At 45.4% G+C, this 24,228-nt stretch overlaps 1 protein-coding gene across 1 annotated transcript; it reads left to right on the top strand.

The window, feature by feature from the left end:
• Positions 1-1,477: 1,477 nt before the first annotated feature.
• THOC3 (THO complex subunit 3) lies at positions 1,478-10,791 on the top strand. Its single transcript, XM_032158670.1, has 6 exons — positions 1,478-2,077; positions 2,774-2,930; positions 4,958-5,162; positions 8,749-8,910; positions 9,030-9,130; positions 10,184-10,791. Exons 1-6 carry the CDS (start codon positions 1,811-1,813, stop codon positions 10,345-10,347), a joined length of 1,056 nt encoding a protein of 351 aa, XP_032014561.1. The 5' UTR covers positions 1,478-1,810; the 3' UTR covers positions 10,348-10,791.
• The last annotated feature ends 13,437 nt before the right edge of the window (positions 10,792-24,228 follow it).

The raw sequence follows: 24,228 nt of genomic DNA, 5'->3' as shown, positions 1-24,228 counted from the left end.
AGTATAGATTATTAAACCTCTTCATAGGTGTTTTGGCAATATATATCCAAATAAAAAAGTGCAGATGTGCACAATGAAGGTTGTATAGGGATATTCACTGCAATATTGTTCTAAAAGCAAATTCATGAAGGGATCAGTTGAATAAACTATTATATATTCATATAAAGACTGCAACCAGTAAGAAGAATGAGATGTCTGCATTTTCTGACAAGAAATGATTTCCTATACGTATTTACCATAGAAAACAAGTTGTGTAAGGAATGCTACCTTTTTGGCAGTGGGTTGGGGGAGGTTATGCACACACCTATCTACTTCTCCAAGGTGCTTACTTACACTGTCTCTGGAAGGCCACACAAGAAATTTAACGTTTTCAGAAGAGAAGTTTGGGGACACAGGATGGAGGGAAACTTTTCAATCTATTCCCTTTTATACTTTTTATATTTGTTACCAAGTGCACGTGTTGTCTTTTAAAAACTGGGTTTTTAAACACATTTACCACTACTACTCACCACCAAAACCTTCCCCCATCCCTCAGCTCTTCTCCAGGGCCTTGACTGGCACTGGCAGCTCACCACCCCTTTTTTCTCCAGCAAGAAGCCACTGGTTTAAGGGAGATATGAGAGGTGGGGTGGATACGCAGGTGGACATTTACTTTTCACGCTATATCTTTTATTTTTATATTTACAATCATGTGCATGTAATACTGTTACAGGAAAAGGGTCCCAATCCAGACCCCAAGAGTGGGTTCTTGGATCTCACTCAAGAAGGGATTCAGGGCGAGTCCGCAGTGCAAAGTGAAAGTAAGTTTGTTAAGAAAGTAAAGGGAATAAAAGAATGGCCACTCCATAGACAGAGCAGCCCCGAGGGCTGCTGGTTGCCCATTTTTATGGTTTTTCCTGATGATATGCTAAACAAATGGTGGGTTATTCATGCCTCCCTTTTTTAGACCATATAGGGTAACTTCCTGACGTTGCCATGGCATTTACAAACTGTCCTGGCACTGGTGGGAGTGTAGCAGTGAGGATGACCAGAGGTCACTCTCGTCGCCATTTTGGTTTTGGTGGGTTTTGGCCGGCTCCTTTACTGCAAGCTGTTTTATCATCAAGGTCTTTATGACCTGTATTTTGTGCTGACCTCCTATTTCATCCTGTGATTAGAATGCCTTAACAGTCTGGGAATGCAGCCCAGTAGGTTTAAGCCTCATTTTACTCAGTTCCTATTTAAGATAGAGTTGCTCTGGTTCACACGCCTCTGCCATTACCTTTTAAAAACAAAAAATTCATTTTTATTTAAAAAAAAAACAACCCTCCAGACCCCTTCTTAACACCTCTTCCCTCACTCCACACCTGCTAGCCCTTTTCATGGGACAAGCTCACCAACTGGTCCTTCTCCAGCAAAAAGCCCAGGGCTTTCTGCTCTTAAGGGAGGGGACTAGGGAATAGGGAACAACCCCACAAGAAAGGTGATGAGTTAACTGTTTAGAAGGTTAGTGTTGGTTCTTTTATTCGATTAAACAGGGATACACATATATCTACCAAGGAATAAGTAAGGAAGAAATAAGAACACTAAAAAAACTCGGAATCGTTAAGTGTGAAGCATATTTGGAGTTAAAAGAACCAAATATTGCTAAGTAAGCAGAGGCGGGCACGCGCGGCATACCGGGATTTGTAGTCCCTTCCGGGGCTGGGTACAGCGCGCCTGCGTAGAGGGGCCGTCGCTCTTCCCGGCGCATGCGTGCGGCAGCGGCGCCAGGACTGATTGCACCCTCGAGGCTGCTGCCGTATTGTGAGCTGGAAGCTGGGAGCTCGGCATGGCTGTCCCCGCTGCAGCCATGGGGCCCTCGGCGTTGGGCCAGAGCGGCCCCGGCTCTATGGCCCCGTGGTGCTCAGTGAGCAGCGGCCCGTCACGCTACGTGCTTGGGATGCAGGAGCTGTTCCGGGGCCACAGCAAGACGCGCGAGTTCCTGGCGCACAGCGCCAAGGTGCACTCGGTGGCCTGGAGTTGCGACGGGCGTCGCCTAGCCTCGGGGTCCTTCGACAAGACGGCCAGCGTCTTCTTGCTGGAGAAGGACCGGTTGGTGAGCTGCCGGGGCTCGGCCCAGGCCAGGGAGAGGGGCCGTGGTGAAGTGAGGTGCGGTAGTGGGAGAGCGAATGGGGGCGAACGGAGCCCCAGGGGTGAAAGGAGAGTGGGCTTGAGGGAAAGGGAAAGGGGGAGTGTGGAGATGAGGAGGGAGTGGGGAGAAGGTGGAGTGTGGGGGTGACGGGGTCGTGAGGGGTGAGGAGAGGAAGATTGGGGGCGTGTGGAGAGTGTGGAAGTAAGGAGGTTGGCGGTGGCGGGTGGAGGTGAGGAGAGAGTGGATGGGACGGGGCTGCGGTGGGAGCCTTACCCGTTTGGAGTCGAATGGTGTGCTGGTAAGAAGTGGCTAGGGGCTGTGGTGGTGGTGGTGGTGAGGAGGGCCCATTTGAAAGTCATAGGGCGTCCCGTGGGAATGAGCGGCCGGGTTAGGAACGTTGGTGGTAGAGTAAGGGTGAAAAACCAGGAAGGAGGAGGAAGCCAGGGAGGTCACAAAAGTAAGTGCATAGGTGTGGAAGCTGAGAAAAACGGTTCAGAAGGACTGCAGAGAAGAAAAGGGAGAAAGGGCTTGGAAGAACTGGATTCTGAATTACCCAGATCTTTACTCGACCCAGCATACTTTGGTTTGAATAAGGTTATAAAGTTACATGCGCAGGCAGCTACATCTATGTGAAGTCACATCTGGATTCTGTTCTTTCAGGTCAAAGAAAACAATTATCGGGGACATGGGGATAGTGTGGACCAGCTTTGTTGGCATCCAAGTAATCCTGACCTATTTGTTACGGCATCCGGAGATAAAACCATTCGCATCTGGGATGTGAGGACTACAAAATGCATTGCCACTGTGAACACTAAAGGTGACTATTCAGAGAGAGGGCAACAGGAAGATAAGCTGTTTGAATTCATTCAACAACCATTTTCCGAATATCTTTTCTGTGCCTGGCACTCAGCTGTGTATGAGACATCCTGAGCTGAATAAGAGTTTCCAGCTCCAAGGACCTCCCCTGCGGGGAGAAGACATATATATATATACAAATAACATAGCAAGATATGGTTCATTTTATAATGGAGAGGTCTGCAAGGTGGAAACCCAGAATAGAAATGAAAACAAAAGTCTGCCTAGGGGAGCCAGGGAAGGCCTCACCAAATTTGAGCAAACTTTTAGGGTAGCCATAGGAATTGAGTGGTCAGGGTGCAGTGGGTGGGGAATGGGGCATTTCCAGGAGGGAACAGCATGTGCAAAGGCATGGAGAATTTGGAAAATTCTGATCGAGTTAGAATGGTTGAAACTTGGATGGTCTTGGTGATCTGGGAGAAAGTTGTGCAGTACATTTATAGGCTCTGTTGTAAGTATTGAGGCCAGTATTGTATGGGACTCTGAGTTTTCATTGATCATAAGATGTTCCATTAGGAAAGAAAGTTCGTAAATAACTGTGATACACCCAAAATTTTGAAATGCTTTCTGATACATTTTAAGATACAGTATAGATACTAAAATGTGAGAAAATATGCGTTTTAGAATGGAAAAAGTTGGTGAGATTTTTAATTGATGTGTTCAGTGTGGGCCACTGGACTTTGTTGACAAGACTTATCTCTGGAGGCAGAATGGCGTGGTTTTTCCCCAAGTATACAGCTGCTGATCCATGAGTGATTCAGGTGATGCATGGGTGAACATTAAAAACCAGTTTTGCAAATATTTTAGTGTCTACTAGAAGAACTAGCTCATAGAATTTATTATTCAGTTGAAGCTAAATTTATTTTATTTTTATTTATTTTATTTTTATTTTTGAGACAGGGTCTTGCCCTGTTACCCAGGATGGAGTACAGTGGCACAATATTGGCTCCCTGCAGCCTCCACCTGGGCTCAAGCCATCCTCCCACCTCAACCTCCTGAGTAGCTGGGACTACAGGCACATGCCACCATGCCTGGCTAATTTTTTGTAGAGATGGGTTTTGCCATATTGCCCAGGCCGATCTTGAACTCCTGGACTCAAGTGATTTGCCTACCTTGGCCTCCCAAAGTGCTGGGATTACAGGCTTGAGCCTCCACAGCTGGCTGCTAAATTTATTTAAGTAAATTTTTTTGAATCAATTTTAAGAAAAATATTGAATAAAGAAAAGTATAGTGTTTAATGGATAGGACAAAAATTGTGATGTTGGCATGCGAATGGCTAGAGTTGAGAAATGCTGGTGTAAGAGAAAAGGGGGCTTTGGGGTCAAATCTGGGTTTAAAATCTTGGCTCGGCCGGGTGGGTGGCTCACACCTGCAATCCCAGCACTTTGGGAGGCTGAGGCGGGCGGATCACGAGGTCAGGAGATCGAGACCATCCTGGCTAATGGTGAAACCCCGTCTCTACTAAAAATACAAAAAAATTAGCCTGGCATGGTGGCAGGTGCCTGTAGTCCCAGTTGCTCGGGAGGCTGAGGCGAGAGAATGGTGTGAACCCAGGAGGCGGAGCTTGCAGTGAGCCGAGATCGCGCCACTGCACTCCAGCCTGGGCAACAAACAGAGCAAGACTCCGTCTCAAAAAGAAAAAAGAAAAAAACTTGGCCGTGTGACTTCATAGCTTTGACACTTTGGCTTGTCTTCTTATCTCCTATTTCCTTCATCTTATAGAAGGAAATCTATAAAATCTTATAGATTTTATAAATGGAGATAATAAAGTGTATGTTAGAGGAGTATTGTGAAGACCAAATAGGGAAATGTGTAGATGAATGTTCTGGACTCATTGTTGAATCATAAGTGGTAGCTCCCTTCCATTTTCTAGGACTTTAATGAGTAAGCCCTGAAGAAAGCTCTGGTCTTCTTTCTAGGATAGCACAATAAACTTGTGGAAGATTATGAGCAAACAGATTATCTTGCTAATTATGTCTGGGTTCCCAGGGGAGAACATTAATATCTGCTGGAGTCCTGATGGGCAGACCATCGCTGTAGGCAACAAGGATGATGTGGTGACCTTTATTGATGCCAAGACACACCGTTCCAAAGCAGAAGAGCAGTTCAAGTTCGAGGTCAACGAAATCTCCTGGAACAATGACAATAATATGTTCTTCCTGACAAATGGCAATGGTTGTATCAACATCCTCAGGTGAGGGAGTCTAGCTTAGGGGACTGTCATGTCTTTGTGCTGGGTGCTGTGTCAGATATGGAGATGAATTAGATGTGAGTCTATCCTGAAGGAGCTTAAAACACAAATAGTAAGAGAGAATCCTAACCTGTCTTAAGTACATTTGAGCTGTATATTTTATACACTTTATATTTTACTGAGTCCTTATAGAAATTCTAGGGGTTGATGGTTTGCTTCTCATTTGACAGATGAGGATCTGAGGGTGAGAGGTTACATCAGTAGTCAGCTAGTGTGTGCTAGAACTGGATGCACCTTGAATTATGGCTAATTCATACTCTCTTTTTTTTTTTTTTTGAGACAGAGTTTTGCTCTTGTTGCCGAGGCTGGAGTGCAATGGTGTGATTTCGGCTCACCGCAACCTCTGCCTCCCGGGTTCAAGCGATTCGCCTGCCTCGGCCTCCCAAGTAGCTGCAATTAGAGGCATGCGCCACCACACCCGGCTAATTTTGTATTTTTTGTAGTTTAGGGTTTCTCCATGTTGGTCAGGCTGGTCTCCAACTCCCGACCTCAGGTGATCCGCCCGCCTCGGCCTCCCAAAGTGTTGGGATTACAGGCGTGAACCACCGTGCCCGACTGGCTAATTCGTACTCTTAGAAAGTTTCAACTTAAATATCACTTTCCCTTCAGGGAAGCTCTCCCGCTGCCCCAAGGTTAGAGGTAGGTTAGAGGCTTATTTTATATACTTTCTGTAGGAAGCACTTTTCTTTCTATATTGTAATTGCATGTTTATTTGCCCATGTCTCCTGTTAGACTGTGAATTCCGTGATGGTAGGGATGGTGTTTGCCTTGTTTAGTGTTGAATCCCTAATGTCTAGTCCTGTACCTGCTCCACATAGTATGATCTTAGTGAATATTTGTTCTGTAAATGAATGAAACTGTGGAGCTGAAATTCAGGTCTGTTCAATTCTAGCCTTCCACTATCCCACGTGAACAATGCAAGGCCAAGTGAGATAGGTTCTGTGAGTGGGAGGCCAGGAGTTTGCTGTGAAATTCCACGGAAAGAACATATATACTATATGGGGGGTTGAAGGAGGGAGCTTGTGAGCTTGATCTTGAAAGATGAGCAGAATTTTAAGAATAAGCAAAAGGGAACCACATAACTGACAAAGCAGGCGTGAGTGAGCATGACTTATTTGGAGACTGGTTAGGTCAGGGTTGTTGGGGGAGTGGTGGCAGATAAGGGAAATAAGAGAGGGCATGATAATGGGAAGATGAAGTCTAATTTGGGACCAGATTATAAAAGGCCTTTATTTTATGCTTAGTATCTTGGGTTTTATTTTGTAGGCAATGGGGATTCTATAACTTTTGAAGAGAAACCTTTTTATTATAAAACACAGATATTGAAAACCACATAAAACAAATGTATAGCTTAATGAACACTTCTAGGTTTAACTCTTGTGCAACCCCGCCCAAGTTGAGAAGTAGTTCTTTCCAGCCATCCCAGAATTCCATCCAGGTGTTTTGTCCTAATTACAACTCCCTTCCGCAAAAGCAAACACTATCCTGACTTTTACAGTGTTTCTTCATAGTTTATCTACCACATGTGCAGCCCCTAGATACCCTAGTTTTGCTCATTAAAAAAAAAAAATTGATATGTCTTTTGTATCTCTTAAATTACTCAAAAGAAACTTCCTAAAACATAGCTGTTGAAAAACCAGACTGTTAACCTGTGGAGATTCTCCCAGTTTGGCTTTTGCTGATTCCATATGCTGTTTATGTGTTGGACTGTTGTATAAAGAGATGCTGCTTCTCATCTGCGATTTGGTTACCCAGTAGTGCAGTTCATCTAGGGAAGGCAGGATAGAATTTTGATTCTCTCTGTTTGTCAGATAATGATTTTGTTTCCTGCTACGTCCAAAGATGACCAGTTAGGTGTTTTTTTTTTTTTTTTTTTAAAGAATCATCATGGGCTGATGTTTTTAAACATAGTTGATGTGTTTCCATCTCTTGTAATTGTTATGCCTGTTGAAGCTCAAATTATCCCATCTTTGGCCAATGAGAACCTCTTCAAGTTGGTTCCTGAGACCTTTTTTGACATAATCCCATCGTCTTCTGTTTTTTTGCTCTCTGGTTTGATAAGATGTTCCAAGTTCATCTTGTGCATTTCTTGCCCCAGACCTTTAATCAGAAAATTCTCCAAGAAGCCTTAACATTCTGGCTGGGTGCGGTGGCTCTCGCCTGTAATCCCAGCACTTTGGCAGTTTGGGAGGCTGAGGCGAGTGGATCACTTGAGGCCTGGCAATCATAGAGAAACCCCGTCTCTACTCAAAATACAAAAATTAGCTGGGCATGGTGATGCAGGTGCGTATTCCCAGCTGCTTGGGAGACGGATGCAGGAGAATTGCTTCAACCCGGGAGGCGGAGGTTGTAGTAAGTTTAGATTGCACCACTGCGCTCCAGCATCCTGGGCGACTGAGTGAGATTCCACCTCAAAAAAAAAAAAAAAAAAAAAAAAAAGGAGCCTTACATTCTTTTACTGAGAAATGATACTGAAGTTAGGGATGTTCATTACCACTGGGTTGGCCTAGGAATTACGTGTGTGTGTGTGTGTATATATATATATATATATTTAAAGATAAAATACCTTATGAATTCACATCGATAACTTCCAATCAAAATTGAGGACTCCAGGGATTTTACTAAACCTCTTCTGTATTACAAATATATTTATTTCCTTCCAAATTGAGTATTCTGGTTCTCAAGGGCACAGGGGATCATAGAATTAGAATATCCGATGGTTACTTATTACCTATATCCCATGGTAAACATATAGATGTCTCAGAATAACAGTATTACTGCCGCTACCACCAGTGTGATGACTTGAAACAAAAAATGTTTTTGCTTTTTGCATATGCTCTTTCCATTCTTCCCCCATTAAAAAAATAGTACTATATATTATAAGCATGTGTAGATGTTACATATTATACCCTCTCTTTAAACCATGTATAGTTTTTGCAAGAAACTGTATATTCAGTGTTCAGCACCAGGCCTTATAAGTCTCTAGTCTTTTTTTTTTATTGAAGCTCATTCTCTAGTTAAGATTCCTCGGGAAGTGTTCATGGGAACATTATTCCTGGAGTTTTTATTACAACTTATTTATGTACTTATAAAACTTACAGATTTTATAAAATGTTATTGTGCTTATTGTTTGTATCATTATATTTGAAATTCTGTTTTGCTGGATGTAAAAATCCTTGACTCATTTTCTTGCTTGTGTATCTTTCTTAAATACGGTACTCCATTTTCTTTTGGCATCAAGTGTTGCTGTCAGAAAGGCTGATAATCTAATTTTCTTTTTCTTTAAAGTCCACTAATTTTACTAGTCTCTGTCTCGATGTTGGTAGCTTTGGTTCTGTAGTCTCAGGTATGTGTTGTGCTTTTTAAATAATGTAGTTCAAAATCTTTTTTTATTTCAGGAATGTTATCTTGAATGACAGTTCTTGGTGGTGGTCCATTATCTATGCTTTTCTTCTTCATTGTCTCCTATTATTGTTTTAGCACCACAGTCCTCTTCTGCAGTTTGATCGCTGTCTGTCTTTTTTCTCAGCTACCCAGAACTGAAGCCTGTGCAGTCCATCAACGCCCATCCTTCCAACTGCATCTGTATCAAATTTGACCCCATGGGGAAGTACTTTGCCACAGGAAGTGCAGATGCTTTGGTCAGCCTCTGGGATGTGGATGAGTTAGTGTGTGTTCGGTGCTTTTCCAGGTAAGTGACTCTATCAGCACTTTCCTTGTTGGGTACATTAATTTTACTTCATCGTGAGTGACATTGTTCCCTCCTCTTACTTGGTAATTCTCGTCTCTTCTGTCCACTCTGTATCATAGGCTGGATTGGCCTGTAAGGACCCTCAGTTTCAGCCATGATGGGAAAATGCTGGCGTCAGCATCGGAAGATCATTTTATTGACATTGCTGAAGTGGAGACAGGTAACTTCATGAGAATCTACCGTCTTTCACCTTTGGCAGTCAGGACTTCTCTAGTGATCTCATCTCTGCACGTGACTACTTCACCAGCATGATCATGAATGAATTTGTCTCCTTTAGACAAGGGTGTTTCTGTTTTGACTGTCACTGCCAGGTGGTGAGGAAGCAAAGAGTTCAGAAATAAAACAGGCAGTTCTGAGGAAAGTGATTTAGAAAAATATGACAGCAGCCGGGAAGCCGGAACTGTGAAGCTGTTTGGGCTTCCTAATGATTCTTGAGAGGAGGTTGTAGGGAGAGGATGCCCCGGCGGAGGTTTTCCTTCATGTGGTTAGTTTGGTCTGTTCTCTCGGAGTTAGTGGGCACCCTAAATATTTAAACTTCAAACTACAGAGTAGGAGGAAGAAAAAAGCATCCCTTGGGGTCCCTCTATCTAAATACCACCTGTTTTAAATGTTGTGATATGTTTCTCTTTATCTTTTGCCTGTATATGAACTTGAAAAAATATTTTTTAAAATTTAAGGAATTATAAAGTTTTTCCTTTAAAAACAACAGAAGCTGGAATAGAAAAATGGGAAGAGAGTATTCATTTTGCAAAAGAATTTCCTCAGATTTGTTTTTTAATGTTGCTTTATTGTTTTTGGAAATCTGTGACACTCTGCGTAAAAAGATTAAAACTATATAGAAAACTTCGAAGAGGAAAGTGAAGAACTTGAAATTCCACTATGTAAAGAATGCCCGTTAGTCACGTTGTGGTGAACGTTGTCCAGCATCCAGCCATGCAGATCCTTCATGTAACTGCATGTCCCTGTGACGCAGAGACACTTTGCTGCTCAGTGACCTGCTCTTGAGTTAACCCACCTGTGCTCAGAACCTGTTCTGTCCCCCGCTGGCTTGTGGGCTCTCTGTGCCTGGGGGTTCTCTGTAAAATGAGGTAATAGTTGTATCTATCTCATGGGATTAGTAGGTGGATTAAACGAGTTAATACAGGTAAGTACTTAATGAATGTGTCCTTCGTTTTGAACGTATTGATTGGTTTCTCTCTATTGTTTTCTATAGGGGACAAACTATGGGAGGTACAGTGTGAGTCTCCGACCTTCACAGTGGCGTGGCACCCCAAAAGGCCTCTGCTGGCATTTGCCTGTGATGACAAAGACGGCAAATATGACAGCAGCCGGGAAGCCGGAACTGTGAAGCTGTTTGGGCTTCCTAATGATTCTTGAGAGGAGGTTGTAGGGAGAGGAGGCCCCGGCGGAGGTTTTCCTTCATGTGGTTAGTTTGGTCTGTTCTCTCGGAGTTAGTGGGCACCCTAAATATTTGTAAGTTGGTATAAATTGTAAACGTCTCTGGTCAGGCCGCCCATTTTGTTCTTTTGCTTTGTCTGTGTATTAGCTCTTTCCATTCTTTGCCCCCAGCATGAGTTAACTCGTGTGGACTCTGCAGTGCGAGTAGTGACCCCAGCATACCTTGTCCTCTGGACCTCCTGTCTTCTCTGCTTCTGGGTACATGGTAGACTTTGTGGCATTTGATACAACTTGGACAATACCTAGTTTGGAGGGGTGGGGAATGGAAGGGTGTGGAAGTTTTTTAAAATAATTAAAAAATATATACATATATATAATTTTGAGAATTGAGCATTTAATAAACTGACTTTTGTTATTATGGAACTTCTAAGACTTTTAAAATTATTATGTCCTTGAATTGCAGTTTTATATATTTTTTTTAATTTCAGAAAGAGAATTTAAATGTTATAATCTGTCATTTAATGTCCCAACCAAGAAGCCTCTGAAATGTAGGGACAAAGCTAATTGAATGCCTGAACTGAAATTTTGGCTCTGAGCTTCCTGGTGGCAAAGTGAAGAGGGGAGTAAGTCAGGTAGCTTTCTTATTGAAAAGAAAAACACTTGCTGGTTCCTCATGGAAAGCAAAGCTTTATTACTTTTTCCCTCTAAAAAAAAGGGCTTATGTTTGGGGGGTTGTTACCTAAAAGCAGTAGTTTTTCATTATATTGTAATTTTCTTTGGTGTTAAAGCAAATATTGAGGCATATAGAAATAGTGTTGGTAGAAAATTTTGGAAAAAGATAAGCAAAAAGAAAAATTATATTCCTAGCACCAAGAGGTAACTGCTATTAGAATTTTGATATATATCCTTCCAGAAGTTTTCTCGTGTCCATGTTTATGTATAAAAACATGTTTATCTTCATACATGAAGGGTAGACAAACCAAGTATGGCAAGATAAGTTAGGCAAGGTGCACAGCACCATGTTGGGGAGTATTATAAACACTCAACAAGTCTTAATAGACATTTGTAGTTACTGGGCATTCACTACATGCCTGCTACTATAAGGAACACTTTTATCAGCTGTTACTCCGTGTTTGCAGCAGCCTTCTGAAGTGGGTGTTATCACCATTTTACTACCTCAGGGAGTTTAAGTAACTCAGTGTTACTCATCAAGTGACTGTATTCAGATCTAGGTTTGTTTAAAGGCCCATGTGCCTTTGCTTGCAATGGGCTACTCTGTTTCTGCAAGTATTGCCATTCCCGCTTCACAGGTGAATAAACCATGGCCATGAGAAGTCAACTGTTGGCCCATATTAGTGAGTGACGTGTTGAGCAGGTGCAGTAGTGTGCACAGTAGTGTTTGCAGTAGCGTTTCTCACCTTCCCTGATGAAGGGTCTTTTCAGTTGCAAACCAACTTGCCACCTCAGCAGCAGAAGTTGAGTGTTGTTCGTGTCACTGTGAGTAAATTTTGATGCATTATTTCTTGTTTTTGCAACCATCTGTCATTCCTGTGGTCTCTGCCATGTTTTTATATTCCCTCTAGAACTGGTACCAGATGCTGAGGGTTTGGGCTACATCTTAATATTTGATTGATTCCCTCTTCCATCCTTGTGGATTTTTTTCTCCTCTGGGTTTATGTAAATTAGTGATCCACACGACCTGTCACTTAAACAAGATGAAACTTTGCATTTAATTGGTGGGACACTTGTAGCAACAGGAAAACACACATCCATGAGCAAAGAGTCCCAGTGTGTGTGAGTTTTTGCAGACTGTCAAGGTCTTGATGACAACATCTCTGTGCCTTGGCTTTGAAGTACTGGAGGAGTTCAAAGGTGGATCCATCCTGGGGAAATGACATGTGTCTCAGACCTGGGGCCCCTTTGGTTTGAGTGCATTTTCTAGTTCTGCAGAGCTGGAAGGATGCCATTCAGAGTCACAGCTGGCCATTTATTATTTGGTCTGTCGAGGCATTTTCTGCAGTTGCTACTACACACATCAGCAAGTCAGGAGTGAGTGGGGAGGTCAGCTACGAGCTAGATTTTAGTTGGCAGGGAGAGTCTAGGATTTGCTCCACTTGTTCACCACACACTTACTCATCATGTGCCCAAACGGACTGCGGTATCAGCATACCAATGACCCACTGTTGTGTTGGCTGGAATGACAAGCCAGACTGATAGGTAGTGAAGTTTGTAGTATCATCTCTTTTGCTGAGATCCAGAGTAGGATGAGCCATGCCACATGGGAAGCTTGTGAAGTGTATGTGCCATGTTGTTCCCCACACCTTAACCTGTGTGGGTGGGAGGCTGAGCAGCTAGAGTCCTGGGAGAGGATCCTGTGTGGGGATGGGAGGCTGGTGCAGGGAGTCCTTGCCAGAGGCAGGTGGATCCAAGGAAGGGGCTAAGCCTAGAGCAGGCTCCTAGGAGGTCTTGCAGGGGCGGGGGGTGTAGGGGCTGGGGGAGGGAAGACAGAATCTGGTTGGGGTGCAATGTGATGTGTGGGTGGGTGCAGTTTAGAGTGGCCGGGAGTGGGGTAGAAATGTCCTTGAGCCCTTCCTTTCCTGTTTGAAAGATGTATCTACTCCCAAGGGTTTCAGTTACACAAAGGACCATGAAATGTCTTCCTGCTTTGGAAGGAAAAAAGCCCATAGACAGATGTAAAAGAAAAGTCCTCTCTTCAGGAAGAGAGTAGAGGTTGAATAGAGTGTGTTGCAGACTCAGAGATACCTAGATGTAGGTGAGGTGTTACATTCTTTTCCCTCTCTGACACTGTGGTGCAGTGGAAATAACACTGGCTTCATAACTTGGGCAGAATCAGATTTGAATCTGGCTCCAGCAGTGATTTATCTGAACCCACTTTGCTCATCCATTAAGTGGGGATAATGAATCCCCTTCTCCTTGGGTTGTTAGGAAGATTAAACAAGATACAGTCTGTAAAGTGTCTAGCACAGCACCTGGCACAAGGGAGGTGCTTAATAAGCCTTCCCCTTGCTTGAGGTGGAGCAGCTCCTAGCGAGAGCATAGAGACCTGTCACTGGTCTGTCATCCTTCTCAGCTCCAGTGCTGCCACCAAGCGAGCCACGTTCATCATTCCAGAGTGAGTGCTGTGAAGGGAGGATATGGATCCATCACACCCCGGGTGCAGTGGGAGGTTCAGAGGAGAAATATGAGATCTGCTTTCCGTTTGCAGTCTGTTTGGGCGCATGATGGATAAGTGTGTGTGTGTGAACAAGTGGAGCATAACTCAGATTGCACAGCAACGGGTGAAGGAGGAGGAGGGCAAAGCTCCTGTTAGCTGAGGCTGCTGGGAAAGGGTCGCATGGGGAGGGGGTGGCCTCAGTGCGGGCCTTGGGTAGAGCAGAGGTGAGTGCAGGACAGGGGACAGGTGGGGGGTGGTGCTGCAGCTTGGAGGCACCCAAGGTGTGGCCATCAGTGTCCTGGACATGAAGATGATCAGGGCAGTAGGAGATGGTGCTGGAGGGAAGAGGGAGGGAGGGGTGTCTGGTTCTGGGTGGTTTCAGTTTGGACTGGCTGGTAGTGTGGCTGGGTGAGTAGGTAAGAGACGGATATACCTGGGTTCAGATCCTTTCCTGCCATTGCTAACAGGGAGACTTTAGCCAAATTACTTCACCTTCATGATTTTGCTTGTCTTTAAGATGTGCCTGATGGTAATGTGACTTAGGAGGGTTAAATGAGTTGCTGTGTGTAAATGCCTGGCACACTGTGGGTGTGCAGGAAACAGCAGCTCTTGTTATGTAGGTGCTAATACCATATGTGTGTGCTGTATAACCTCCCTACCTTAGGAAGGGGCTTTCAGTGTCCCCTGGGCTCATCACATTGTCTAAAAGGGAGGGATATAGGGTTGTAAAGAAGATATTGTAGCCTTGAAAAGGGGATGGGATTTGGAGAAAATGAATATTTGACAATTATTTTTTATTACCCATTTGTAGAGCTAAGGCCATTTAACTTTCAGGAACACTAAACTGGAAACTATTCAGCCAATATTTATACAGATTTACTAACAGTTTACATGTTTGGGATGGTTAGTGATGCAGAGCCATAAGTTGTTGAATTTTAAGACATCCGGCAAGAGGCATAAATCGTTGAATTTTAAGACATCTAGCATCTCATTCTTACGACTTACAAGAAGCAGACTTGCATGTGAAAACATGCCCACCTGACCAGCAGTGTCAGTGACAGAGTCACCGGGTACAACTTGCCCGCTGTCAGGGACCACTGGGGCACCATGGATCTACCAAGAACAAGTTGATAAATTTACATTTCCTGTTACCTTCCTGATACGGTTACTAGAATACAGGTCAGGGAATGGTGCAGATGCAGCAAGGAATCTGTCCAGTCATCTCAGGATGTCCTTGAGGACCAAAGGAAATCTGGGCTGGCACAGGTTGATCTGTAGCTGGTCGTCAACTGTACCCCGAAGGGGGATTACAGTCAGCTTCCAGAGTAGCTGCTCTCCTGAAGTATCATGGTCGAGTTCAGGTTGAGGGTGATCAGGCCTGTGATTGTTTATTGAACGTTTATGATGGGCTGTGTCTCCTCCAAAATGACGGCCAAAGTGCTTTGCTCAACACATAGGAGGCCCTCTCACGCTCTGTTGGGTTGAGCACAAATTGAACTCATCTGGCTAGGACTGTACAAGGGAGAGGGATAAACCAGACCACTGTACCTTGGGCCTACTGTACAGGTAAAAACTGGTTCAAGGAGGTTAGAGAACTTGTCCAGGGTCAAACGGTCTGTATATGAGTTTGAAGCCCATGTTCCTTTCATCCCAGCTGTTTTAAGTTTAGCCTAGTCTAGATGTGGCTTAACAGTAACACAGATGTAAAGGCTTAGGGTCTTAGGAGTTCGACCATCAACATGGGATTCACCTGGTTCTTTGTGGGAAAGATGTCACACTGCTGATGGGCAGAAGCCAGGGGACAGAGAAGCTTTAGCTTGGAGACCTGGAAACAACACATTCAGGGGAAGAGCGTTCATTTATTCAGCCAGTCACTCACCTCTCTCCTGTGCCAGGCCTGACTGGAGCACTGAAGGTACAGAGGTGAAGGTCCCACAGCCTGGTGTGCAGACGGTGACAATTCATGTGAGTTGTTGTCATTAAAAAGCAAGACAGATCCCACCTCTCCCTTGCCTAGAACACTCCATTGGCTCTCACTGCACCTTCCTCAGATCTGATCTTCCCAGGCTGCTTTCTCAACATTTAGGTCTTAATTTGTAAGCAGTCCTCTCTAACCTGAATTTTAACGTAGCCTCCCTTTGCCCCATTGCTGGATCTCTTCCCACCGACTTTAATTTTATTCAGCGTGTTTATCATCGGAAGCTACTCCTGTTTGCTTCCTTTGTGGCTGTCTCCCCAGGTAAACTGCCAAATGTCCTGGCAATTTTGCCTGACATATTCATTGCCGTACCCCACATCTCCAGCACTGTGCCCGGTAGTACTCAGCAGGTGTTCAATAAATAGCCATTAAGTAAATGAATGCACGAGAAAGGAGTTACCAATCTGGGCAGAATGACAAGCAGGCTGTTAGTCCTTGCTTGGTGGGGATGTGGGAGGGGAGGAGGCAAGAAGGTGGGATCTCAGAGTGGTAGGTGCTGTAATCCCCAGTTCACAGGGTGGGAAGCAGGTTGTGTTTCCTTGTTCCAGTGACTCAGCTGTGAGGCAGAGAAGCAGGATCTATACATTTGTTTGCAGCTTCAAAGCCCAGGTCTTCCAGGAAGTCAGTTTTTCCTGATCCTGGCTATATACTGGAACCACCTGATGTTCAGTCTCCATGCCAAGCAAGCTCCCCAGGGGATTCTAACAGGATGGAGAACCACCACCCTAGGCCCTGGTGCTTCTCTGGTCTGCGGAAAGGTGAGTGTTGTCACAGAAATGGCACAACAGTGCCTGGGAGTGGAGGGAGAAGGCTTCCTGAAGAAGGCACTGGGGTTTGTCTTAGAAGGGTGGGTAGGAATCTGCGGGGCAGCTCTTGGAGAAGGTCTGAGGCAGAGGGGCTAGTGTCTGCAAAGGCGTGGAGATGTGAACCATCCTGGTCTGGTGTGGACAAGGAGCAGGGCAGCGGGGGAGGCAGGGTGAGGATGGACTCCTTGAACAGTCTTGCACTGAGGAGAGTGTTGACTGACGCATTTGGACTCTTCTACCTTGTCTGTCATGGTCTAATGCATGTCTTTTCTGGATGTAGTTTCTTTTTTTTGTTGTTTTGTTTTTTTGAGACTGAGTCTTGCCCTGTCACCCAGGCTGGAGTGCAGTGGCGCGATCTTGGCTCACTGCACCCTCCACCTCCTGGGTTCAAGCGATTCTCCTGCCTCAGCCCCCCGAGTAGCTGGGACCACAGGTGTGTGCCACTACACCCAGCTAATTTGTGTATTTTTTAGTAGAGACGAGGTTTCAGCATGTTGGCCAGGCTGGTCTCGAACTCCTGACCTCAGATGATCTGCCTGCCTTGGCCTCCCACGTGCTGGGATTACAGACGTGAGCCACTGTGCCCAGCAGGATGTGGTTTCTTGAGGATCCTTTCAGGGCTTTGGCCTCTCCCAGCTCCTATCCCACTATTATTAGGGTCACAGAGGAGGAGGTCAAGACGGATTTACCCATGAAGCCTTTTTGGATGAAATCAGCTGGATATTGGCTGGGTCAGTTTGTTAAAGACCAGAACCTGGGGTCGGAAGCCTGTGCCTGTTTGGATGTCAGAGCCCACAGGCATGGGACCCTGGCCCAGCTTCCTAACCAGTTTGGCCCTATTTGCCTTGGAAGCACTTGGGCTGTGGGGTCAAATGGTCCCACACCCTGATCTTCGCCTTGCCACTTGCTGGCTGCATGAACATGAGCACATCTTGTCACCTGTCCCAGTTTCAGTCTCCCTATTCTGGGCAGAAGGATTTTCTCACAGACAAGGACTAAGTACCCTCCTGTAGGCTCAGGACTAGGGGAGAGCTTGTACATGATACAGGAGATGCTCGATCAGGTTCTCTCCCCCTTCCAAGTCCTGCTTCTCGTGGATTTAAGGGGCTGTGGAGGCCCTGACCTCTGTGCTGAGTTAGGCCTGGGGCCTGCCAGTGGAGTCCTAAGGTCTTTAAAGAGTTTAAGAGCTGTGTTTTAGGAAGACCACCTGGGGCAGTGTGGAAATGTCATGATTGAGGGAGAGAGTTTCTTGAAGCAGCTCCGTCTAGTGCAGAGCCTCTCAAGCTAGGGTGCATCTGAGTATCTGGAGGAGCTGTTAAAGCACGTGTTGCTAGATCCCACTCTGAGAGTTTTATTTTTGTTTGTTTGTTTGTTTTTTGAGACAGAGTCTTGCTCTCGTTGCTTAGGCAGGAGTGCAATGGTGCGATCTTGGTTCACTGCAACCTCAGCCTTCCTGGGTTCAAGCAATTCTTCTGCTTCAGCCTCCCCAGTAGCTGGGATTACAGGTGCCTGCCACCATGTCCGGCTAATTTTTTTTTCTTTTTGTATTTTTAGTAGAGATGGGGTTTCACCATGTTGGCCAGGCTGGTCTCATACTCCTGGCCTCCCAAAGTGCTGGGATTACAGGCGTGAGCCCAGCTGAGAGTTTGATTTTCTAACAGATTCTCAGGGGTCGCTGTCGCTGCTGCCGCTAATGTTGGTAAAGTGGTTAGTCAGATAGATACAGGGCCCTTGCCCAGGGTTTAAACGCTTACTGGGTTTAAACTTTAGATCTTCTACTTGTAGCTAGCTATGTGGCCTTGGCCAGGTCCTCTAACCTGTGTGCGCCTTAGTTTCCTCATCTGTAAATTGGAATGCTACCTACTTCCTAGGATGTTGTAGGAATCCCATGATTTAACGTGTAATCCCTCAGCACAGTGCCTGTGGTCAGCATTTAATAGAGGATCTTTTATTATTTTATTAATACCAGTGAGGAGGCTGTTGCAGAAGTCCAAGGGAGAGATGAAAGAGGCTGAACGAGGCTCGTGGCTGAGGGATGGAGGGCATCTGTTTTCTCAGTGGCTCAAAGCCTATGATCCTCGTAGGAGAACACGTTGCTTCCACAGTGGGAACTTGCTGAAGACCTGTCGGCTGGTGCCTGTGTGTCCTCTAGAGGGCAGTGGAGTCAAGGCTGCGGATGGAGCATTGTGTGCCCTCGGTTGGGGCTGGTCTGTGCGTTCAGCCTTTATTCCCTGTTCTGAAACCCAATTGTGTGTTTGCATTGGACTGTCCCCTCCTCCTTGCTCTGTGTACTTGCTGATGCTTTTTGGAAAACACATCACAGGGCACCTCTGATTTCCTGCTTGTCTTGTAGCCTGGGATTAGCAGTAGCTGAAGCGTGCTGCTTTCTGGCAGTTGTGTTTATTTCTCAAGGGCACAGGCTGTACAGATCATGGGGGCATGCTCCCTGCAGCTCAGCTGAGCCTAGGATGAACCACAGTTGCTCTTATGCCAGTTAAAAACTTGGGGCCTGTTCCATCTTGCATTCCTCCCCCGCTTCCCAGTCCTCGCCCGCACCCTTTGATCCTGTGAGTGGAGAAATGAAGAGAACTCCAAATCCTTAATCCATTTTGAAGGCTGGCTGGTAGCAGGGCTTTCTGTGGGCCTGGGAAGCAGCCCTGGTTGAATCATTTTAGAGAAGGGCAGGTATTCTTTCAAGGTTATAGGAAGAAAAAAAAAACAACCAGAAGCACATTTATAATATTGGACAGTATACCTTGTCCCAAGCCCTGTACATTTACTTTATTCCATAATAATAATAAAAGGTACTAGTGACAGCAGCGTCCGCTCACTGATTGTGTGGTATGAACCAGGTACTATGCTAAGTGATTTTCATGTGTTAACTCTTCTAACCCCAGTAACTGCCCATAAGATTATTAATCCTGCAGAAACTGAGGCTCAGGGAGGTCACAGTAACACACATAGGGCCAAAGAATGGTGCTATTAGAAATTCAGACCAGTGTGTCTGACTCCAATTTGCTAAAAACCTGCCTGCTGTCCAAGCTTCTTCCTCCAGAATCACTGGGCACGGTCGATTCCATTTTTAGCCCAGCTCTTTCCAAAAGACATTAGGCATTAGAAAGGAGAAGGCCATGGTTTTTACAAAACAGTCTGTTTAGTATTCATGGTCCTATAGCATAAGATTCAGTTAAGAGCAGGGATTCAGAGCCAGATTGCCTGGGTTCAAGTCCTGGCTCTGCCACTTACCATCTTTGCAACCTTGGGCAAATTCTTTGATTTCTGAGCCTTAGTTTTTTCATTTGTAAAATGGGGGATAATAGTAGCCACCTCATTGGTTTTCTCTGAGGGTTAAATGAGTTAATAAATGTAAAGTGCTTAGATTAGTGCTGGGCACTAAGTAATACCTCAGTAGATGGTAGCTATTGTCATCATCATCATTATTCTTAACCGTTATGCTGTATTCACCCATATATTCTCAGTGCCTGACTTATATTAGGGGTTGGTGAATATTGAATAAAATGATCCTTTGGATTCAGATTTTTTTTTTTTTTTTTTGAGTTTTGGCGGGTGCCAGGAGCTAGCTTGATATAAAAATGAATCAATGTTAGCCCCTATCCTCAGGACTTCTCAGTCTGGTTGGAGAGGCCAGGCATGTGTATGAATTACTGTAAAAGGCAGAAACATACCATGGAGGTCCTAATGTGGGCGAAAGCACTTTTGGACTGGGGTGCAGGCCATGGGCCAGCTTCAGAGGAGGTGGCTTTGGAATTAGGTCTTGAAAGGTGGGAGGAGGAGAAGGAGGGGAAGAGTGGGTTGGACCAGAGAATTCAGGCTTCTCTTGGGCCTCCTATACCAACAAGTTCACAAACGAACATTGAGTCAGATTGGGTTTTTATTCATTCAGCAAATATTCATCCAGCATGGTTGGAATCAGGTACTGAGACATCATGGTGGCTTTGAACTAGGCCCTGCCCTCAAGTGCCCTGGGTCTAATGGGACAACAGCCAAGGAAACAAGTGATGGTTATTCATTGTGATGAAGGGCAGTATTGACTTGGAGCCTCTCAGATGTGGGTGAGAGGCACCCGAGTCAGACTGGTTTAAGCAGAAAGGAAATTCACACTGGCTCATTTGCCTCGAATATATTCAAGTGTGGCTGGATTCGGGGGTCTCAAAATATGTCTTTAGGAAATTGCTTGCCTCTTTCCCCTGCTTTTCTCTGTGTTGGCTTCACTCTTTGGCAGATTGTCCCTTTGCAGTGTCACAGGTGGCCTCCAGCAGCTCCTGGCTTCCAAGTCACCAGCTCAGGGAACCCCAGCAGAAGGAGGATGCCTCTTGATCAGTAGTTTCCTCTGGCGTTGTGGAATTGAATATCATAGGACATTGTCAGTCATATGCATCCACCATGGCTGCAGGGATTGCCTGCCCACCCCTGCGAGGAGTACAGAGATACAGGGCATATTAGTTTTGCCCAAATCACATGAGCTGAGGTGGGTGGTAGGGGGAGGGAACTGTTATTTCACAAAGAAAATTCAGATGCTGTCACCAGGCAAAACCCACAGATGTCCACTACAGCTACCACCATGGAACAGAATAATTCACCCATTAAGCACCTGGCTTGGGACTCCAGTTCCCAGGGATGGAATCTCAGCTCCACCATTTACAAGTTGTGTGACCGTGGCTGGGTCACTTCACCTGTCAGCCTGAGTCTCAGTGTCCCATCTGCACAATAGGAGTGATGGCCCACATTGCCAGCTTGAATCCACATGAAAGCACCTTGCAAAGAGTCCAAGCAGGCTCAGGCAGGTGGCGCTGCAGTTTGGGGTGGCGTGAACTATGATGTCTCTGGCGTGTTATCCGACCAGTTCCAGGGCAGCTGTCTGCAGAGAGCAGCCGGTCGTAGCACAAAGAGTCAGGCTGTCCTGGGTTCAAAGCCTGAACCTCCCACTTACAAGCTACACGTTCCTTCATGATGATCACCTTTCCTGTCTCCCAGGGTTGTTGGAAGTGTCAAGGGGACATGTAGACAGCCTGGCACACTTTGTTCTGTGAGTGGTGATAGCTGTGTTCATAGTACAATTGCTACTCCACAGCATGCCAGGAGTCCAGGTGTGAATCTAACGGGACAGACCCCATACTCTGTGAACAAAAGCCCATCTTTCTGGATAAAGGGTGCATTTGGCCAGCAGCCAAGGGCCCTGGGAAGGCTTTGTGCAGCCCGGCCCTTCCCTCCTTCCATTCAGCGAGGGGTGGGTACAGCCTCACGGAGGTTCATGTTTCACTATTAATTACCCCCCAGGCTCTTTTATCAGCCTGTCTCTCATTCCCACCACAAGGCTGTCAGCCAGACAGTTGGAACAGAATCTCATTTAGAGTGTGTTTGCTCTTCTCCCCCATCGCTGGCAGAGATCTGGGATCAGCTCTGCATTAGGACAAGTTGTAAGTAAACACACATTTGCTTAAATGTGGCCCTCCTCCCATTCTGTAGCCTTATCTTGGATTTGGGCAGCTTCAAATCAGGGAGCCGGTGTATTTGGAAAATACCTAGAAGTCGTTTAATTCAATCTACCCACTTTACAGAAGAGTAAATGGAAAATTGGAGGTTGGCTTGCTCATGTTTATATGAACTACTGAGGATACAGATAGAGCTGGAAATCAGGTCTTCCAACTGTTAGTCCAAAACTTTTCCCACAAAAACCTGGCGCTTCACTCCAGTAGCACATATTGAACATCTACTAGTATATTCCAGGCTGTATTCTAGGCCCTATAAAAACAGAGTTGAATAAGAAACAATCTCTGCCCTTGAAACGCCTAGGAACTTTCCATTCATTCATCCATCCATTTGTACGTTCATGTTTCTGTCCATGCAATCACTGATCTGGTGTTTGTCTTATCTGTTCATCTCACTACCCATCCATCCCCCCGTTTGTCCTTTATCTACTCATTTTTCCATTTGTCTCCTCTCTCCATCCATCCATGAGTACATCTGTTTATCTCTTTATCCATTCATCCAGCCATCAGTGTGTCTATAAGGCCCAAGTCTTAGGCTGTGCTGGGATGGAGATAAGTAAGAAACAATCTTTGCTGTTTAGGCTTTTACATCCAGTGCAGACAGATGCAGGAACCTGCCTCAAAGGATGTATAAAAGGCTCTCGTACACAAGAAAGGAGTTGCAATTCTGCCTCGTGTTTCTGTGAAGGCTTCATTCTAAGGGTTAAAATAGTGCTGCATCTGGATAGGAGTTTCCCAGTGCGGAACATGGGGAAGAACCTAGGCTGAGGGAACAACAGGAGCAGAGGCGTGAGGCTGTCCGGTGCGTGTAGGAGGAAGAGGAGTTTCATGTCATTTGATGACTCCTTCAAGGAGCCAACTGGCCAGTTATAGTCAAGAGGGGTTGTCAAAGCCTATTTGGAGAGGACCTTGAATCCCAGAGCCAGAATGCCACCCTGTGCACGTTTGGGAGGCACTGTAGGATTTTCAGCAGGAAGTGACATAGGTAGGTGAGCATTTCAGAGAGACCACTCCAGGCAGTAGGATTAGAGGCAGAGGAACTCAAGTGTGAGGAGTGTTTAGAGCCTGTTCTGACAGCCTTAGGACAGTTGACATCCTGCCTGAATCAAGGTGTCCATAGCAGAGATGGGGCCTGCAGGGTGGGGTTTGAGCGACATGTGGAGAAAGTTAGTGGAACTTGAATGGTGATGTCAGAGATGTCTGACTGGGGCCGGAGGGATGGAGGGAGGGAGTATAGATGACAATGCCATTTGCTTAGCCAAAGACCACAGGAGAAAGGGTTGTGGGGGATGCTGCAACAGTAATGCATTCAGTTTTAGACGAGCTGCATTTGAGGCGTCTGTGGGATAGCTGGGGAGACATTTAGGATGCAGTTAATTATAAGATCTGGAGCTTGTGAGAGATGGGGGCTGGGGGGAGCCAGTGAGACATCTGGAGTGTGGAGAGTGCCGATTGCGCGCAGAGCAGCAGAGGCAAAGCTGGAGTGGAGGCCTGGCATGGACCTTCTTATTAAAGGCATGGACCTTCTGGACTGCAGCAGGCTGTCCCAGAGAGGGAGGAGAGCGAGGAGTGTGTGAATTTTGCTAATTGTACTGTGGTTATGTACACTGTTGGCATTAGGGGGATCTGAGGGAAGGGTATTTGGAAATAATGTGTGTTGTCTTTGCAACACTTCTGTAAGTGTAAGATAATTTCAAACCAGAAGTAGATTGTACTGGGTGCAGCAGTGCCTGCTTTACTCATGTGTTAAGTTTTTAAATGCCTTTTTTGATTTACATATTGACATGCAATAAATTACACGTTTAAAGTATGTGATAAGCATACGATAGTTTGATAAGTTTTGACATACGTATTCTCTCATGAAACCCATCACTGCAGTCAGGGTAGTGAATACACCTGTCACTTACAGACAGTTCTTCATGTCTCCTTGTCATTCCTCTCTGTGCCTGCACCTCTTCCTGCAACAGACAACTGCTGATCTGCTTTGCGTCACTGTAGGTTAGTTTGTCTAGAGTTGCATATAAATGGAATCATACAGCATGTACTCTTTTTAAAATTATTACTTAAAAAATTGAGGTAAATTATATATTTAATTTACCATCTTTACCACTTTAAAGTGTCTAGTTCAGTGGTAATAAATAGATTTATAAGGTCGGGCACGATGACTCATGCCTGTAATCCCAGCACTTTGGGAGGCCGAGGAGGGCAGATCACCTGAGATCAGGAGTTTGAGACCAGCCTGGCCAACATAGTGAAACCCTGTCTCTATTAAAAATACAAAAATTAGCCAGGCGGCATGGTGGAGTGTGCCTGTAGTCCCAGCTACTCAAGAGGCTGAGGCAGGAGAATCGCCTGAACCCAGGAAGTGGAGGTTGCAGTGAGCCAAGATTG

Source organism: Hylobates moloch, unplaced genomic scaffold (assembly GCF_009828535.3).
Source record: "Hylobates moloch isolate HMO894 unplaced genomic scaffold, HMol_V3 SCAFFOLD_6, whole genome shotgun sequence".
Classification (NCBI taxonomy): Eukaryota; Metazoa; Chordata; class Mammalia; order Primates; family Hylobatidae; genus Hylobates; species Hylobates moloch.
Note: the sequence above shows the minus strand (reverse complement) of the source record. Positions and strands in the feature narration are given on the sequence as shown.

Excerpts from the sequence above, each read along its gene's own strand:
- THOC3 (XM_032158670.1), top strand. The coding sequence starts at position 1,811 with ATGGCTGTCCCCGCTGCAGCCATGGGGCCCTCGGCGTTGGGCCAGAGC. Across the intron at positions 5,163-8,748 it reads GGTTGTATCAACATCCTCAG|CTACCCAGAACTGAAGCCTG; the intron begins GTGAGGGAGTCT and ends CTTTTTTCTCAG. Across the intron at positions 8,911-9,029 it reads TGTGTTCGGTGCTTTTCCAG|GCTGGATTGGCCTGTAAGGA; the intron begins GTAAGTGACTCT and ends TCTGTATCATAG.